The sequence below is a fragment of the Marmota flaviventris genome, chromosome 3 (assembly GCF_047511675.1).
Source record: "Marmota flaviventris isolate mMarFla1 chromosome 3, mMarFla1.hap1, whole genome shotgun sequence".
NCBI lineage: Eukaryota > Metazoa > Chordata > Mammalia > Rodentia > Sciuridae > Marmota > Marmota flaviventris.
The window spans coordinates 133,688,525-133,707,545 of NC_092500.1; the positions used below are offsets into that span (position 1 = coordinate 133,688,525).

Consider the following 19,021-nt stretch of genomic DNA (forward strand, 5'->3'; position numbering starts at 1 on the left):
CACTTGGAACATGAAGACCCTGGGTGCCTTTTATTTTATCTTTTAGCAGGCTGCCTTTTGGTCCTTCACCATGCTTCATTAAGGGGGTGAAACTCAGATCTGTCCATTTGGCTCACTCTTGAGAGCTCTGATGAAGTTTGCCTGGGGAAGGCAACTGCAGTCCCTGAAGGGAGAGATGAGGATTATCCACGGATTAGGAATTTCAGATCTTTCTACTAGACAGGCCCCTTTTCAGGATTAAAAAATTTAAAAAGGTGTGCACCCCAATATGACATTACACTGTTAGTGTCTGTTAGGCACACACATGCTTATATGAGAAGATGGTTCATCTTGTCTTCTTAGACTTTCTGTTCACATTCTCTGCCAATTCCCCTCGGAAAGACATCTTTCCTGCAGCATCAATACTCGGAATTCCTTGTGATTCAGACCCAAGTAAAGTAATGAAGGCTTGCAGAAGGAGCCTGGTGTCTATCATCCTTTGGAAACTGTTCCTGACATACATATGGATTGTTGAGATGTTTTAGAATAATGAATGTTAAACATTGAGGGAAAAGAAAAAAAGAACACAATTCTTCCCCACTCTTCTGTGTTTTTATTTGTGAAGGCTTGCATTTGGAGATGGCTAATGGTTTCCTTGCTCAGTGATTTCTTGCTTAGTGATGTTCAATGTACAAAAATCTGAAGGAATTGAAATCAACTGGGTGAGTTCCTGAGATAGAGTATGACCCTAACATGATTTTAGCACTCTTCTTGCCTGTTTAGGGAATGAGACCAAGGACTACCATTTCAGAGAGGAAGCTGAAGGCATTTTGTTTTCAGGAACAATTTCAAAAGCTTGCATAGTACCAACAGGACAATTTTGTTTTGTTTTCTTTTCTTTTCTTTCTTTTTTTTTTTTTTGAGTTCTGTATTTAATTGTTCTCTTTGTTGATTGTCCTAATTTTTTTCTCAGTATGTGGGCTCCACTTTCAATAGATAAACCTTGTCTTCTTTTTCATTCAGAAGATTGAGGCCATCAGATATGAAGTATTTCACGTTACTGGCAATGTCTGCATTTTTGTGGCCAAAGGGAGAAAAAAAATCTGTCTTTATCATGCTCTTTTGGGACTATCTATCTCATTTGTTTCCTGTTTGCTGATGAATTCCAAGTGGATGTCTTCTGCCCTACCTTCCCTCTCAAGTTTAGACTCATTCATGTACCTGCTCGCTGGCTCTATGCACACAAATGACCACAGGAACCACATAATCCTGGTTTCCTCCCTACCATGTTTCCATTTTGAAATTTCCCATCTCAGGGAATCTCCATTTCTCTAAGCATCCAGAGTAAGAATCTGATAGCAACCTAGACTTCTCCCTTTCTTACAATCCACACACCCAATGAATCCCCAGGTGCATTATTTTACTTTCTAAACATTTCTCAAATCCCCCTTCACTGCCAAGTTAGCTACACTTCCTTCATCCAAGTTCTCTTAATCTTTCAACTAGATGTCTGCAGTGACTCTTAATGACTCTCCACTGTCTAAGATAAGGTCTTTGCCTTTGCCTGCTGGTAGGACATGCAAGACTTGAATGACATTCATGTTCTTCCACCTCCATATCCATCTTCTACTTTACTGTACTGCATACACCTAGTGACTGCTTTTGTTTCTGCTATTTGGAAACTCTTTCCTACTTCTCTTCATCTGATTGACTTTAAGCCACCTTTCCTGAACCTTATGACCAAGCTAAGCATCTTTCCCCTGTGATCCCTTTGTGTCTTGGTCAGACCTGTGTTTTCTTCACCTGTGTGTTATATTATATTGTAATTACCTGTTAACTCCAATGCCCTCCCTCACTTCTTCCCTGGTTGGATTTCCCATCCATAAATCCTGTTGAGCAGAGAGCTACAGATGGCAGTCCCCTAGTTTCCAACTACGTTCATAATAAAGATGCTCTCAAAAGTATAGTATAGTAGGTATAGTAAAGGCAGTTGAGGAAAAGTATAGTAAGGCAGTTAGTTGCCTATTTTCTGCAAGACCACATTCCATCGCCCGACACCCACTTGCATACCACTGCCACACTCATTTCTTTATCACATTTATCTGAGTTCCTTTTTAAATATTGGGAGGTATTCTGGAGAGTAGAGCTGTGTCCCAGGACCTAGCACAGTATCTGAGACATATTTATAATATCTGTCGAGTGAGTCAAGCAGCGTCATACCACCAATACATCCCATCATTTAGATCATAAATACTGTTCATTCCTGTTTTGTTGTCAGTACGGTGCCCCACCTAGTAGTGACCCTGAATTGCAAAACTCTAATGAACAAATCCCAGACTGAGTGTCTCTCTTAAACACAGGCCGAAACAGACACCTCTGTTAACAAGCATACCATCCAGATATCCTGTGTCCTCCACCACCTTGCAAGGAATTCACCCACTGCCCAGCAAGGGACATTGCATTTATAAGTATTTAATGCATGACCACTGAAAATATTAGAGAGAAAAGACAAGCATATTGCTGAAAGGATGGCAAGGATTCATTATTTGGTGGGATGCCAAGTGAAAGTCAGTTCCAGTTGGTCCATTAGCAGTGAAAACTTCAGCCACTGCCAAACATTACTATCTGCTTGTGCAATTTGGCACAGTTGTTTCTAGGTCAGACTTACAACTCACAAGGCTAATATGGCCACTAGTATGCCAAGCAGTCTCAAGTGCAGAAGACACCAAACTTTTCCAAGAGCAGGACACGATACACAACTATAGTTACTACTAATTCTTATGTAGCACTTCCAAGGTACCAGGTAGCTTTCTCAGTGCTTTAGTTATGGTGACTCATTTAATCCTCATGACAGCCTGACAGATGAATTCATATCATCCCCACTTTACAGATGAGGAAGCTAAGGGAGAGAGAGGTTAAGGAATCCATCCATAGTTACCCACATTGTAAGTGTAAGAACAGGGATTCAAATTCTTTAAGACTGTCTCCAAGATCTACACTCTCTATGGCCATTTGACAGCGCTTCTATAACCTCTATGCCTAACTGCCCTCAGAGGATGCAAATGCCTGTTTTGGAAGATGTGTTTGAAATTTGACCAAAGAAGTGTAAAGAATAGACAGGCTTTATCTTAAAGGCGAATTATCATAGAATTAATGCTCCTAATAGTGCTAGAATAATTTTCTAACCAAACTAGGTGATAATTTGCTAATATTCTGGGTACCCTATGGTAGTACCTAGAAGTGCTTGAAGCTAAAAGCATTTTATGATCTGCATTCATTTCAGTGGGATGTTGTGAAGTGCTTGAAGCTAAAAGCATTTTATGATCTGCATTCATTTCAGTGGGATGTTGTTTGCAATGCATCTGGAAAATAATTAGCTGTAGTTTCACAGTAGCTTGAGATCATGCATCTGCTTCCCAGAATCATTAGTTATAAAGCAAAATGCCAATCATTTGGCACTGAGGCTCCTGGCAAAACAGGGACTAAAAGTTGGTCTTGGTCCTCAGTGTGTATTTGCACAGAGCAAGTGCTCAGGGGTAGATGAATGATGTCTTACATCCTGATGCTCAGTACTTCCTTCCTCCTGTTCCCTTGTGTTTGCTCTTCTCCCATCTCCATTCTCTATACCCCTCATATTCTTTCATACTCTCAATATTTGCAGCAGTTTCTGCACCCACTGGTTCTAGTGGAGACCTGGCTCCCCACTTAGCATATCTCTTCTCTTGCAGCCTTATCTTTTTTTTCCATATCCCATTAAGTTGGATGCACAAAGAGAAATTTCTCTGAGAGGCTGTTTCTTTTCTTTTCTTTTTTTTTTTTTTTGATACTGGGGATTGAACTTGGGGATACTCAACCACTAAGCCACATCCCCAGCCCTATTTTGTCTTTTATTTGGAGACAGGATCTCACTGAGATGCTTAGTGCCTCGCCATTGCCAAGGCTGGCTTTGAACTCGCGATCCTCCTGCCTCAGCCTCCCGAGCCTCTGGGATTACAGGTGTATACCACCATACCTGGCTGAGAGGCTGTTTCTTAATCCTTATTTTCCATGACTTTTGAGTCGAGGCCTCAATCAATCTCCAATTGCTTTTTCTTACTCATTAAATACTTGACTCTAGTTCATACACTTCTGTTTCACTCCAACTCCAGCAGAGGAGGCCAAGTCCCTGTAGAAACCTTCCCACACTGTAATCCTTCACTCCAGGACCATCGCTGGGCCGCAGCCCACATCTTTTACTGGCCCAGAATGCTTCATTCTGAAGTTTTCAACTCCAGTGCTGCCTCCTGATCCCATCTCTTCCTGTCTCTCTCCCTCTGCAGACTCAGTCTTTCTCTTAAATACAGGCAGAAACAGACACCGCTGTTACCCACCTGTACTTTTGATATGTACTTTCAATTACTGGTGTTTCTACTGCCTCCAACAAGGGAAATAAACAAGTTGAATGAAAGCTGCAATCCACCTTTTCCTTTTCAATCCACCTTTTCTCCAGCGGGTTATCACCTAGCTCCAATTATCACCGCTAGAGAAAGCCCTCACTGTGTTGCAGACAGGAACCAATACCCCACACTTGGTGGGCGGTACTCATCCTTGGACCTCTCTCTGTCAGTTTCTCAGTAATTTATCTAAACCTTCCTCATTCATCTCCAACTCTGACTCATTTTTAACAGCCTGTATTCTCTGGCCTGTATTAAGGATGTTGAAGACTATCGGTTAGGATAAAGCTCAATGCTATGCTTTGGATAAGTGTCCCCCACAAACCCAGGTGTTAAATAAAGTCTTGGTGGTCAGCCTGTGGTGCTATTGCAAGGTGGTGGGACCTTTAGGAAGTAGGGCCTAGTGGAAGGAAATTAGCCCTTGAAGTGGATATTCAGTGGGATGTTGTGACCCCTTCTTTCCTCTTTGCTTCTCAGGTCCTTTGAGGCGAGCAGCAGCCTCTACTATCTCACTACAGGTCCCAAAGCAATAAGCCAACCAACAACAAACTGAAGCCCATCAAACAAACCTATTCCTCTTTTAAGATGACTTGTCTCAGGTATTCGTTACAGTAACTGAAAGCTGACTAACACACTCAGCTTCCCAGCCACTCCCTGCCAAGTCATCTACTGCCACAACAGTCTAGTGAATCTATCATTCTCCAGAGAGAGATGCTTCTTCCTAGCAAGACCACCCTACATCTGTACCTTTCTCCCAGGCTTCTGAGCTGGTGCCTTAGTAAATTTCTTATCCCTTTCTCAGCGTTCAAAAGGGTTTTTTTTTTCTTTTTCCTTTCCTCCTTCATTTTCTTCCTCTTCTTCTTCCACTCCTCCTCCTCTTCCTTTTGTTTCACTTCAACTTCTTTTCAGCTTAAATACATACTTAAGACTCTCCCATCCTGATTAAAAAACCAAACAACCCGATCCAAAATAACAATAACAACAACAACAAAACATTGAACAGAAAATTAAAACATACTCCAAACCAATTCTTGTCCATTCCAAAGTATCCCCATTTAGCATTCTTTATTCTTTTCAGGCAAATGTCTTTAATAAGTTATCCACTGACATCATTTCTTCCGTCACACACGCAGTGACTTCTTGTCTTTCCACCTGCCATTTACTATCCTTGAAATATCTGTACCCTCCAGGCTGGGCTGGGTCCTCTCCCTTGAGGTGCTTTGGGACACTGTACTCATCTCCATCACCGTGGTCTCCTCACCCTGTCTGGGCGCTAGACAATGAGACCTTTCAGAGTGTGGAACATGTCATGTTCATTGTTGTGTCCCCTCCCGACTGCCTGGCACAATATCTGGCAAGTGAAGGAGGATAAATATGTGTTTGTTAAACAACTGTTTCCATCAAATCATTCTGTTCCATTCCTACTGCCTCTTTATTGCTTTAATATAATTTGATTATTTTTGATCCAACATATTGCTGTTCCCTGCCAAAACAATATTGTTTCCATCTGCTTCACTAAGTTTCTGTCATGACTTTGGAGAGTTCTTTGTGGTTCACAGATTTTCCTGGTTGAAGTCAGCTAGCTGGTCAATGTGTGATTTCTTCACTCTCGTGTTTTCCTCCAATGATGACACCTCTGGACTAGTAAAAATTTAAAAGGTATTTTCAGTCCAAGATCAGATGGCTAATTTTTATTATTCAAAGTAAGCACTGTAATCTACATCACCCCAAAATCATTCTGTATCACCATAATTTCATAAAATGATATTTTAATAATAACATAAAAGCAAGACGAACAGAATAAAAGACTTTACACTAAATAAATGTAATGATATTAACAATGCAGTGCACTGCTCTGCTGTTTGCTCAGGCCACCATACAGACCGCTCTAGGGTGGGGGTCATAAGCAATAGAAATTTATTTTCTCACAGTTCGGCAACTGAATCCAAGATCAAGGTGGCAGCACGGTTGGTTTCTAGTGAGTCCTCCCTTCCTGCCTTGTAGCAGCACATGGCCTCCCCTCTGTGTATGTGTGTTTTCCTGGTGTATTGCTTATAAAGACACCAATCCTATTGGACTAAGGCTCTGCCCTTATGACCTCACTTAACCTCAGTTACCTCCTCATAGATGCATCTTCTTACACAGTCACAGTAGGTGTTAGGTTGCTCTGAGGCAAAACCCTTGGATACAATGACTTTTAGGATAAATGTATCCATCCATTCAAAGATACGCATTGAGCACCTAACTATGTGACTAGAATGCAATCCAGTTTTATCAACTGAAAGAAAATTGAGCTTAAATCATGAGATATAAATTCTAGCCAATTCCCTGAGCTTATGTTTCTTTACCTTTGAATGGAAATAATAATATATGTTTCCATAATCTGTTTGAAAGGATTTAATGAGGGTGTTGAGTTGTTTTTTTTTTTAAGTGTGTACATACAAAACAATGTATAATGAATACTATTAGAGACAATATAATTGGGTTTGGAAATATTGATGTATTCAAGAATTAAATAAAAAATCAATTCTATAAGAAGCAATTCCATTTCAAAAAGTTGTTGAACTAGTATCCCAAGGAAATGGCAAGCCTCCTGGTATGAGTAAAACATTTTACAAAGCTCTCCTGATATTCTTTTAGTCTGATTGAGTGCTGGAATGTTGGGATAAATCATATTTTGGCAGAGCAGCTAATCTTTAAGATTGCCAATTATTAAGTAGAAGAGGATATGGACCTGGAAGGAGATCTCTGATTTTGCCTTTGATTTTGTCCTAAGTAACATTTTGAGTAAATTAAATAGAAAATCCTTGATTACAAGTCCCAAGTGGCATACTTATGAAGTCTAGGCCTAAGGATTCTTGTTCATATCAGAAAGGATCTCTTGCTTATAGTGATCACAAGTTCAACATGAACCATCAGTACAATGCAGGAGATAATGACACACAGAACAGTTATGGCTTGGGTTGATAATCCCCCCTGCCTACTTTGCTTAGAGCAGATATATCTTGTTTACTAAAGAGGACTATTAAAAATCTAGATGGCTTCTACAAAAGATTGTTCAGAGATCCCAAACCCTTTCTCAGAAGAAAATGTAGGAGTAATTAAGGAGATATATCCTGGAGATAAGAGAATCTTGTTTACCTTCAAATATTGGAAGCTCATCATATAGAAAAAAAGTGAGCAAACACTTTTAGGTGATGCTACAAAGAACTGCCCCATTACCTTTATCCTCTGGCCAAACGGTAATAGCCCAAGTAGGGGAATCAGGAGGGTATCTATATCCATACTTCTATTTAGTTGATTTAAGGATTATAAAAAATGTCACATTGCATGAAGATTCTAAACTAGAAAAGTGATGCCACTCAGGTAGAGGTCATATGTGTTCACTGTTTTAATATCATATACATCTTAAAATACATTATAATGGAGGTAGAAAAAGGTTCCCAAAAAGTTATCTAAGGGATTGAGGAAATAGGAAGCCATTTATGATCTAGTCCCCCAAATATGTAATAACAGAACAGAACTTGGGTTAACTCTTGGAAGGTTTATAAGAATCGCTTTAGATTAAACCAAATGAGAGCTATTAACACAGGAAATAAAATGTTTGGAACTCAAATGGGATTAGCGTAAGAAGTGAAATCAATTAAAAATAAGAATAGTCATGAAAAGACTTTAGACGAATTAATGGACATTCAAAGTGGACACTGAAGGAAGAAATTTTTCTTGGAGATTTTCTTCATTTCTTGGCACTGAGGTCAAAGAGGAATAATGATGTTTTCAAACTGTCCTTGGATGCTCATCACGACACTGTGGCATCAACATGGTTGTTCTTGTGTGATTGGTGATTTTTGTCCTCTAGAAAATTGTGTGTGTCTAGTATGTGTGAGTGTATGTGTGTGGTGTTCAGATATGTGTAGATGTGTATTATGCGTCTGTATAAATGAACTTGAGATTAAAAGAAAATCAACCAAGAATTGTGAAACATTTGCCATTGATTTTATTCCTTTTCCTGTTTCTGTACTATGTCCTGTTAAACCTGAGAAAACTTAGCAACTCACATCACCTGTTTTAGTTGAGATCAGTAACTGAATGGAATTGTCCTTATCTGGGCACGACCTTGAACGTGCCCTCCCATAGGCTGCACACCTGGGATGGCTTGAGAGTGTGCCTAGGAAGAGGAGGAGGCCAGTTACTGTGGGTCAATGCCATCTACTAGGTTCTCTTCCCTCCTCTAACAACCTTTGTGTATCACGTTGTGGGGAAAACAACAACAACAAAGGCAGTAAATGCTTAGGAGTCATAAAAACACTGCTAAACCCTAACATCTGGACTTCATCACAGCAACTCTCCATGTCAGGATGCAGCCCAGATGTTAACTATAGTAACCATCTAATGTTTGGGTGAATGCGGTCTTTCCTTTAATTTGCTAAATCCTTTTTTTGCAAAAATCCTTGAAAACATAGCAGCTTAGGAATATAACTAGTCTACCAAATATTTAGGAGACCACCTTTGCGATCACAGGTGTATTCATCTCTTCAGAATGTTTTGGTTGCCTTAGAAATCCCCATCCTTCCTCCTCCACACACCCTCCACCCCCAAATAAAATAAAAATAAAAGGCACTTGGAAAGAATAGCAAGAGGGAAAACTGAATGTAAAAACAAGAAATAACCAATCCTGAGTCTTAAGAGACATGTGGACACAGGCCAGGATACTTTCCCCACCCATCTGAGGGTAGACTGGTTATCAGTGGTAGCCTGCTAGAATCCACTTCCAGATTTCTATGTTTTATACTTTATATTTTCTAGACAGTTGAAGAATAAGAAAAGATTAATTAAAATGAAGATGGGAGGGACCTATAAATCACAGTGGTTTTCCCTTATCTGTGGTTTTGCTTTCCAAAGTTTCAGTTACCTAAAGCCAGCCATTGTCCACAAATATTAAATAGAAAATTCCAAAAATAAACAACTTCTATATTTTAAATTCTATGCCATTCTGACTAGTTTGATGAGATCATACTCTTTACTCCTTCTCTCTTGGGATATGAATTAGCTTTTGGTCCTGAGTATCCACACTGTATACACTACCCGTTAGTCACTTAGTGGCTATCTAGTGTATCAGATCAACTATTGCAATATTACAGTGTGCATATATTGGGTTGGTATTATTCATGGTTTTAGGCCTCCACTGAGGGTTTTAAAATGTATCTCCCATGGATGGTGGTTAGAGGGGGCAACAATAAATATCTGTTATTTCTTTCCACTTTTTATAATTATATTGAAGAGATATGTAAATGATAATTTCCATACTTTTCGTAGTCATGTAGTTAGGTAGGCTATGTTTTTGGACTTATCTTTGGATTGATGATTTTAATAAAATGGAAAAGAATTCATTAGCTATCTCCTAATCCACCTCTGTCTCCCATTGTCAAATATCATTAGATATTACTGAATGCAGAAAGAGAAAAACAAAACGAGGTTAAAAAAAATCTCTGGGATTAGGGAAAGGGATATAGATTTCTGACTTATACCAAGATGGAAGTTCTAAACAGGTATCTATTCCTGTTGATGATTTCAGGTGTAACATGACAGTAACAAAATGTTTAGAATCTATTAAAAAACACTCAGAAAGAAGAATATTGATGGTTAAGGGCACAGACCTTGGAGATAGATGATTTCAATTCAGATTCTGATGCCTTTGTTTATGGTATGCTATCAGAAAACTTATTTAAAATAGTTCTGTGTATCAATTTTGCTGGTAATAAAATGGGTATAATAGAACGTATACTCCATTGCATTTGAGATAATTAGTGACAAAGTTATAAAAACTCTGTTAGTACCTGCTATATTAAAGGAGCTCAATAAATGATATTATTTAGTCTGCTAAGTACAGGGGTGAGTCCTGTCTATCTTTGTATCCTCATTTACAGTGACTTAATAACTACCCTGCAAATGCCTCTTGGGTATATGAATGAATGAGGAAAGATTAGATGATCAGATTTGGCAGTTGAAAACAACAGCATTCTACTTCAGCCATGTAGGTCTGCACCTCATATCTGGACAGGGCTTGGCCATTGCTTTTTCTGTCTCTTTTGCCCTCTCGGTGAGTCTCTTCTACTTTTGCCTGGTTTTATTAGCCTGTTCCCCTTCCCCAACTCTGTCACCATCACTTTTCAGACAGCTTCAGGGAAGCTTCTCTATAATGTCTGCAGTATGGCTGTCACCCATGGTCAACTTCACAGCACTTGACAGAGAGCTTAGTACACAGGAAGAACTCAATGTCTATTAAATGAAAGAACACTGCCCTTGCTCACCGTTTGACAAGCCTGTCTTAAGAGGATGATCTATATCTCATATCTTTTTGCTACAGTACACCATAGTGATGAACAAATATTTGGGCACATTGCATATTTGTGTTTTGAAGGAATTTTACAGAGAATCTAACATCCTCTCTACAGCTGAAGGATGAGAGGATTACTTACATTATTAACTTGCTCAAAATCTTATGCAGCTGGCTTGATCCCAGAGTGGGGAATACAAATTGGACCTCTTGACATGAGTTTCAAAAGAATGGAGGAAATTAACATACAGTCAAAAAACCAAACAAACAAAAAAATACTGACATAGATTTATAAGTGATCACATGTACTTAGTACTACGTAACTCAAGCTTTCAAAATTCCTACTCACTCAAACAAGCTCTTAGTTAGACTAAATTATTCCAAGAATAAAGCTCATCACTGACGTCTGAATGGTTTGGTCAAGAGTCTGGGGAGGCTCTGTGGAGGGGCCCTAGCTGAGTACCAGTAACAAATCCACAGCACACTTGTGACTACCAGTAATACAATACAGTGTGCAGAGTGAAGGACAATCTTTAAATATAACATTGCACTCTATGAAGCTCTTCATTATTTATAATTTGTGCACTGTCTCTTGGTTGGTTGGGAAGACAGGATCAGAACCAAGACCTCCCCTAAAATTCTGTCACATTTCTTGCAATCAGGATGTCACAAAATAGTTTTCCTAGCAGTCACGATTTGTGTCCCAACAATCAAGTTCTTGATTAAGATTTTCTATCTGATCTTCAATTGCAGTTCCCTGAAGCATATTTGCTGACTTTCAAAGAAAAATAAAAGCAAAAAGTTAGACATGCCCACTGAACTAGTGAAGGACACTAAAGTTATTGTCATATAGGGATGAGCTTGTGTGATACAATCCACTGTACATGTTTCAGCTATCATGAGAATGTATGCTTGATTAGTCCTGAATAATTAAATGTTTGCTGTATTCACCGTTTAGTGTTCCTGTCTTGCGAGTAGGATCTATATCTCATGTCATTTTATTCAGCATTAAAAATATCTTAGTGGAATATCCTGATTATATAAAACATGATAATTCAGGGCAGGATGGTGACTTGATGTCAGTTACAGAAAAGAAAAACATAAAAGCAATACAAACTGTGGGAAAAAAAGATGAAGGTGGAACATTCTAATCCTAACCAGCTGTCCTTGAAGGCATGGGAACTGCTTTCTTCCCGCCCCCCACTCTTGCTCTCTCTCTGTCTGTTTAGTCACTAGCAACCTTTGTATGCATTTTACCAAAGTCATGAGTAATCTGTTTCATAGCTACAGAAGTGTCTAAGAAAATACAAGAAGGAAATAACCAAAAGTCAGTGGGAAATAAAATACATGTAAGTACCAACAGCAGACTTCTCCAAAGCTAAGCGGCAAGGAGCCACCATCAAGCAGCTGCTTAACACAACTTGGAGTTTCAATTCGCTTACACTGTTTTACAGTGGTTGCTATCTCAACTCGAATCACCCAGCAAATCACAAGAGCAAGGGTGAGAGAAACAAAACATTCCAGTACCCGAAGATAAATAGTTCAAGCGTCACACTGAGGGCTCTTCAGATCTTTCCAGTACTCCTCCTTCACATTTTTCTTTAGAGACTGACATATTATAAATCCTCAGCTTCACAGAGGAAACTGTAGGCTTACTCTGAGTCTCTTGAAGGAGCAGATAAAGAGAATCCAGAGAAGTACCGGAAAGAGATACCACTTTCACAGTTTGTTTATGAAAATCTGGTATGGAAAAATATAGAGATAGTAGGGAATTTAGATTGTTAATTTTTAAAAATTGTTATCCATACATATCCCTGTTTTTTTAAAATAATATCTACATCATGATTTTTACATAAGCCCTATAAGGATATAGGAACATCATGCACTTTTGGACTCAGGGGACTTGAGCTGACATCCAAATTTAAATTCTTAACAGTTCTGTATCTTTTTGATTGGTTGGTTACCTCACGTTTTAAAATTGAGCATTGTCATTTCTAAATGGGGAAAATGCCTTAAATGGTTGTTCTAGCACTGAAGGAGATCAATGACTCTGGACTATGGGAATAGGGTAGGTCCTTGGTGAAAATTAATTTCTATCTTTTCTTACTACTTCATTTCCTGTCATTTCCCCTCTGGGCAGGAAACAGTCATGGGCTAGATTTTTAGAATACTTCATTTCATTTTTCAAGTAAGGAAACAGATTGAAATTATAATTATAAAATGCTCCCTCAGCCACTCCAGTGGCACCTGGCATGAAAAGTCATGAATGCAAAAGGCCTGTGGCCACCCCAGGAAAACATTAATGCAAACGTCCACAGTCTACTCAGTGCTGTGAATCATAATGATCCACGGTGATCAGAACTGAGCACAGTTAGAATATCTTAATTTTACAAAATGTGTAAATAGTAGGCTAGGCCCCCCCTTGGGATGCTGGAGGGACTTTTGCAAGCGAGGGATCCTCAAGGCTCATTAACTTCATGATAAATCCACAACTGGCTGTGGAGTATAGAGAAATACAGCTTTATTATTTTTATTATTTGGAAAACCCACAGATGCCACAGTCTTTGAAAATGTTACGACTTCTCCAAACCCATCACATTCCTTTTGTGCCTTTCTTACCTGTCCTACTTAAATTGGCATGCAGACTCGTTTCTTCTGCAAATGCAATGAGAACGTTGACTTATTTGAACTGGTGTGTGTTACGCTGCCTGGAAAAAAGTCCTGGTATGCCGTGCGGGTGCATACCAGCACTATATACAAGAGGGTTCCCCCCCCCCTTCTGTTCAAGTAGATTCCTATCTAATTGGGTGGAGAAGACTAACATGAAATAGCAGCATAGAAATGATATAGATAAAAAGAAGCATGTAATCAATTATGGACTTTAAAAAAAATCAGTGCTGTGAGACTGCAGATAAAATGACATTAATCAAAGTTGACCTTGTTCTGAACAGTGTAAAAACAAGAAAACTGAAAAGTGGATAAGATTTGGATTCAGGGGTCATGCTACATTTGTTGGAGACCCAGAGCCAACTTATCGAGGGGGGAGGAATACAGCACTCTGGTGGAACAAGAAGGAGATAGATAAGACTAGGCACGATGTAGTTAGATAAAAGAGGGTCTTTATAAGCAGGGAGGACAGAACTAGAAATTGCAAAATCTTGAAGGTTTAGGGGCAGAACCAGTGAAATACATGAGGATGGCCATGGTATGAATGAGGGACTGAAGTGACACATGCTGGAGTCACGGGGACAGGTGGGAAGACCTTGCTTGCCCAGGTAAGAATAATGACACTCTGTGTCATGCTGGTGGCTATAGACTAGAAAGGAAGGGGCAGACACAGAGATACACAGACAGCAGAACTGAGAGGATTTGGTGACCGAGTTGGTATAAGCCATGAAGGAAATGAGGCACCCTGCAGAAGAGGAGCGACCCAGGGAACAGATGACAAAGTTAACCTTGGAATTCTCAGTTTTAATCTGGTGTCACAAGATATCCACCATTTATTGGAAAATGTCTAGGAGACCGTAGGAGATACAGAACAAAGGTGGGACAAGATAGGAAGAAAAGGTAAAAAGGAAAGAAGGGAGGGAGGGAGGTAAAGATTCAACTGATGCTGGAAGGCTGAAAGTATAATTTACATCATTTTTTTATAGACGGACATATAAGGTAGTTTGAACTTCAGGAATTAGCTGCTTATAAACAAGCATATAATCTAGAAATAATTCATGAAAAAAATAATGTAACGTCTAGAGAGGGGTTATTGATTCAAGTAATTTCTTACTGTTTTGATTGATTCAAAAAGAACGTGAGAGATGTTTTGCTTTAATTTCCCAATAATGATTTTTCTTTCATTTAGTTCTCTATAAGACATGCATGTATATTTTAATATACAATATTTTTTTAAAGAGAGAGAGAATTTTTAATATTTATTTTTCAGTTTTCAGTGGACACAACATCTTTATTTTATGTGGTGCTGAGGATCAAACCCAGCACCTTACGCATGCCAGGCGAGCGCATTACCACTTGAGCCACAACCCCAGCCCTTAATATACAATATTGACGCATGCATTTCTGCATTTGGCAAGGTGTATGTGTATTCTGGTTATACACTAAGTCCCTGGGAATAAAAACACAATAAACAGACACACACAACATGCTGGGATAAATGGTTTGCAACTGGTGGATAGAAGAACACAATTTTGTATAATGATCACCGTATGAAGATGTGAATTTGGTGTCAACATACCTTATATACAAACAGAGATATGATAAATTGTGGTATAAAGGTGTATTAAGAATTGTAATGCAAAAAAAATCAATAAGAGAACTCATGTATAATGGCATAATTTGATGTGAACATACTTTATATACAGAGTTATGAAAAATTGTGCTGTGAATGGATAATTATGAATGTAATGCATTCCACTATTGTCATGTATTAAAGAAATAAAAAATAAAAAAAATTATATATATATAAAATATTACATAAAAAAAGAACACAATTTTAATAGAGTGATCCAGAATGGGCTGTGGTCAGAGATCAGAGGTAACATTTTAGCAGAGATCTGAGTGAAGTGGGAGACAAAGTCACATGCCTATACAGGAAAAAGAATTTTGGGGGATGAGGGAACAGCAAATGCCAAAGAACAGCAAAGAGGTCACCGTGTGTGGAATGCAGTGAATTGGGGAAAAAGAAGCAGAAGAGATAGGAAGGTTCCAGGTCAGACTAAAACCACTGGCCATAGAAGGGGTTTTATTTTAAGTGTGAAGAAAAGATATTGGGGGTGGGGGTTGAATTGAGGGATGTCAAGACATTATCTATTATAGATATCACTCTGGTTGTCATGATTTTTAATAAACTACAGGAGAGGGCTGGAGTTGTACCTCAGTGGTAGAGCACTTGCCTAGCATGTGTGAGGCACTGGGTTCCATCTTCAGCACCACATAAAAACAAATAAATAAAATAAAGGCATTGTGTGTGCCTACAACTAAAAGGAATTTAAAAAAATAAATTACAGGAGAGAGGGGCAAGGGTGGAAATAGTAAAGTTAGGTCAGAGGAGATTATAAGAATACGGGGCAAGATGGGGGCAAGATGATGGTGGCGTGGCCCAGCTCAGAGCAGGAATGGTAATGTCACATGATCAGATTCTAGATGCATTTTCAGGAAGGACGGATATGATGGTCTGATGGAAGGAATGTGAGCTATGAGGGAAGAGGGAAGCCAAAGGTGACTACCAAGAACTGAGATAGAAAAGACAGGTTTTGTGGAAAAATCAAAGAGCTCCATTTTGGAGATGTTAAGTGATTGTTGGGCAAGATAAAACCTCTCTTGAACATGCTTCTTCATCTGTAAAACAAAGATAATAACCGAATCTACTTCATAGGGTTATTAAGCACTAAATAACATTGAATGTTAGGCGTCTAGTTAATGTTAGAAATCAGGAAGTTGAGGGGAAAACTTCAATCTCATATGGTTTCTAAGTCTTAAAGACTGGAAGCCTCTTGCTTCATTTCCTTTTATGCTATTGTTTTACCACAGAAGGGACCCTCTTTTGCTACTATTGTAGGGGGGAAATGTTTGTTCTAAATGTCAAATACAGCATGTATGCTAAAAATAATCTTAACAGTGATTTTGACGGAATAACCACAGCTAGTAATAATGATTATTAGAAAGAAGTTCTAACTGAAGTTAGGAAACTTGAAAGAAGAGATTGGGGTTTATATTTTGAAGAAAAAATAAAAAGAATGTGGAGAATAGCTTGAGGGGAACATATTCCATGAGAAATTAGGAGGGAAACTGATAATCATATGATTATGAATAGAATCCCCATGTTTTTCAAGGTCTGGGCTTTACATTTTAAAGAAGTAGAACATGGCCAACTTAGGAAAAAGGTATCATTTATCACAGCAAACTATAGATGTATCATATTGCCAGGAACTATAAGGAGCTGACCGAGCCATCATTTTTAAGGTAACGTATATGATAGTCACAAGATAATGAAGAGCACAGTTTCCAGTTTATCAGTCTGATGAAGGAAAAGGTTACGAAATGAATGATGGAGTGAAGACAAGTGCTGAGGTCACCACGTCCATGTGCATTAGTTTGAACTTCCAAACTAAACAGTTGTCATTGAAACATATTTTAAAAAGTAAATATGGTTACTTGTTCGTTTAATAGAAGCAGAATGAAAAAATATATATTCTATGTTTACTTATGCAAATTGCTTTTTCCTCCACGAGAAGATAATTTGTTTAATATTTGAGGAAATGGTTACTTTTCAATAATATTAGAATAGCTAATCTGGTATGGCAGCTTTGCACACTTGATCCAGGAAATGCTTGGTGTCCATGGAAGCCTGAAAGGGTTTTCAGGGCAGGGAGGGAATGTTCTCTTAAGTGCTCTTTCAAGTATTTCTGGACAGAAGTTATTGTGAAGATGTTATCTCTGAATCACATTCATTCTGCTTTTTCTAATTCTCAAATGGACTCTCCATTTTGTTTCCTCAGCACCTCCCTCAGCGGCCTTCATACCCAAGTACAGGCATAGAAGACCATAAGTGAATTTTATGCTTATTATCACCTTTAAACAGATACCTAGTTACATTTTAACTTGGCTTGTACAGAAATCCCAGTAAAATGAGAGAAATATTGTTATCTAAAATCTTCATTCAAAACTTATTCACCTAGTGTTTGCTTAATTCTATTAATGATTTTAAAAGTCTTCACCATATACTTACATTATATATATATATATATATATATATATATATATATATATATATACATATATATAAATATATATATATATATATACATATATATAAATATATATATATATATATATATAATACATATATACATAAATTTGTAATGGACTTCTATATATACACATATGTATTATTTGTATATGGACTTCTATGCACATGTGGGCATGTTTATATACACAAATGTATAAGTTTTTATGTATGTACACATATAAATGCATATATATTTCATTTCGTTGACATCTTGTTATGTTTGTCATTTACTGTTTTTGTTTTTTAAACTGAATATTCTATAACTCTTATAGCATTTGAAATTTTTTCTATAATGTGAATTCTTTTTTTTTTTTTTTTTGTATCAGGGGTTTAACCCAGGGGTGCGCAATCACTGAGCCAAGTCCCCAGCCCATTTTATTTTTTATTTTGAGACAGGGTCTTGCTAAGTTGTTTAGGACATCAATAAATTTCTGAGGCCAGCTTTGAGCTCATGATCCTCTTCTCAGCTTCCAGAGTTGCCAGGATCACAGGCATGTGCTACCAAACCTGGCTCACAGAGAAATTTCTAAACGTGTTCCTGGTGATATAAAGAATAATATTCATAACAGCAAGTGTTCCTATTAGCACACAGTCAGATTTAAATGGCTCTCAACAGAAGAATAAGCTTATTATGGTATATTTTTACAATAACTATGAGAATAAACAAATCATGTTGGAATGTAAATAAATACCAAAAATCTAATTTTGAACAAAGAGAATTGCACATAGGTATTTTCAGTATGGTACCACCCACTTAAATTTGTAAACGTGCAAAGCAATAATTAATATTGTTTTGGGATGCTTAAATATGTGATAAATATAAAACCACTATAAGAAGGACTAAACACTAAGTTCAAGATTGGAGGATTTCTAGGGGATTTGGGGAGGACAGGGGAGGGAAATATGATCCAGGAGGGGCTCACAGGGGCTTTAACAGTAATTGTAATATTTTATTACTTAAGTTAGTGGTTGTCATATGAGTATCTTGTATGTCTAGAATGTTTAACAAAAATAACCTTACTATTAGTTAATGGAGAAATCCGTCTAAAAGTATTTTTGGAGAAAAAAAAATTTTGGAGAGCAAAGATAATTTCAAACTTTACCCAAACTATATTGAATCAAAAAGCAGTGAGTATGTTATAAAAACAGCAACTGAAGCCACATGAGACACTGGGATCAAGTGTCCCAGGGTACAACTGCATGGACCATTAGCTATAGCAACACCACCTTCATTTCACAAAAGCAATTAGTACATACTTCAGTCTTCAAAGTGAACAAAGATTACCTACTCTTAAAAAGTTATTAAAAGCACTTGGCTTTTGACCCTTAGAACTCATTTCTACAATGCATGGGTCAGCTTTTTCTCTTAAGTAATAAAAGTTGTCAAAGGCCATTTTCCTAAGCCCTGTTTAAAAACAGAGACATTACGTAAGTTATCATGATGTAAAAACATACACTTTTATTTTGAGACAA

The 19,021-nt window shown here is 37.9% G+C and overlaps 1 protein-coding gene across 4 annotated transcripts in view; it reads right to left on the reverse strand.

The window, feature by feature from the left end:
* Window positions 1–19,021, reverse strand: part of Dlc1 (DLC1 Rho GTPase activating protein) — a 378,931-nt gene that overhangs the window by 133,436 nt on the left and 226,474 nt on the right. Inside the window, exon 6 of one of the 4 annotated variants that reach the window (XM_071610414.1) lies at window positions 4,023–6,053. The exons of the other annotated variants lie outside the window; for them this stretch is intronic. Within the exon in view, the coding sequence (XP_071466515.1) occupies window positions 6,016–6,053 (38 nt within the window). The 3' untranslated portion in view covers window positions 4,023–6,015. Of the gene's footprint in view, window positions 1–4,022; window positions 6,054–19,021 lie in introns of those variants that run through there. 4 annotated transcript variants of the gene reach the window in all.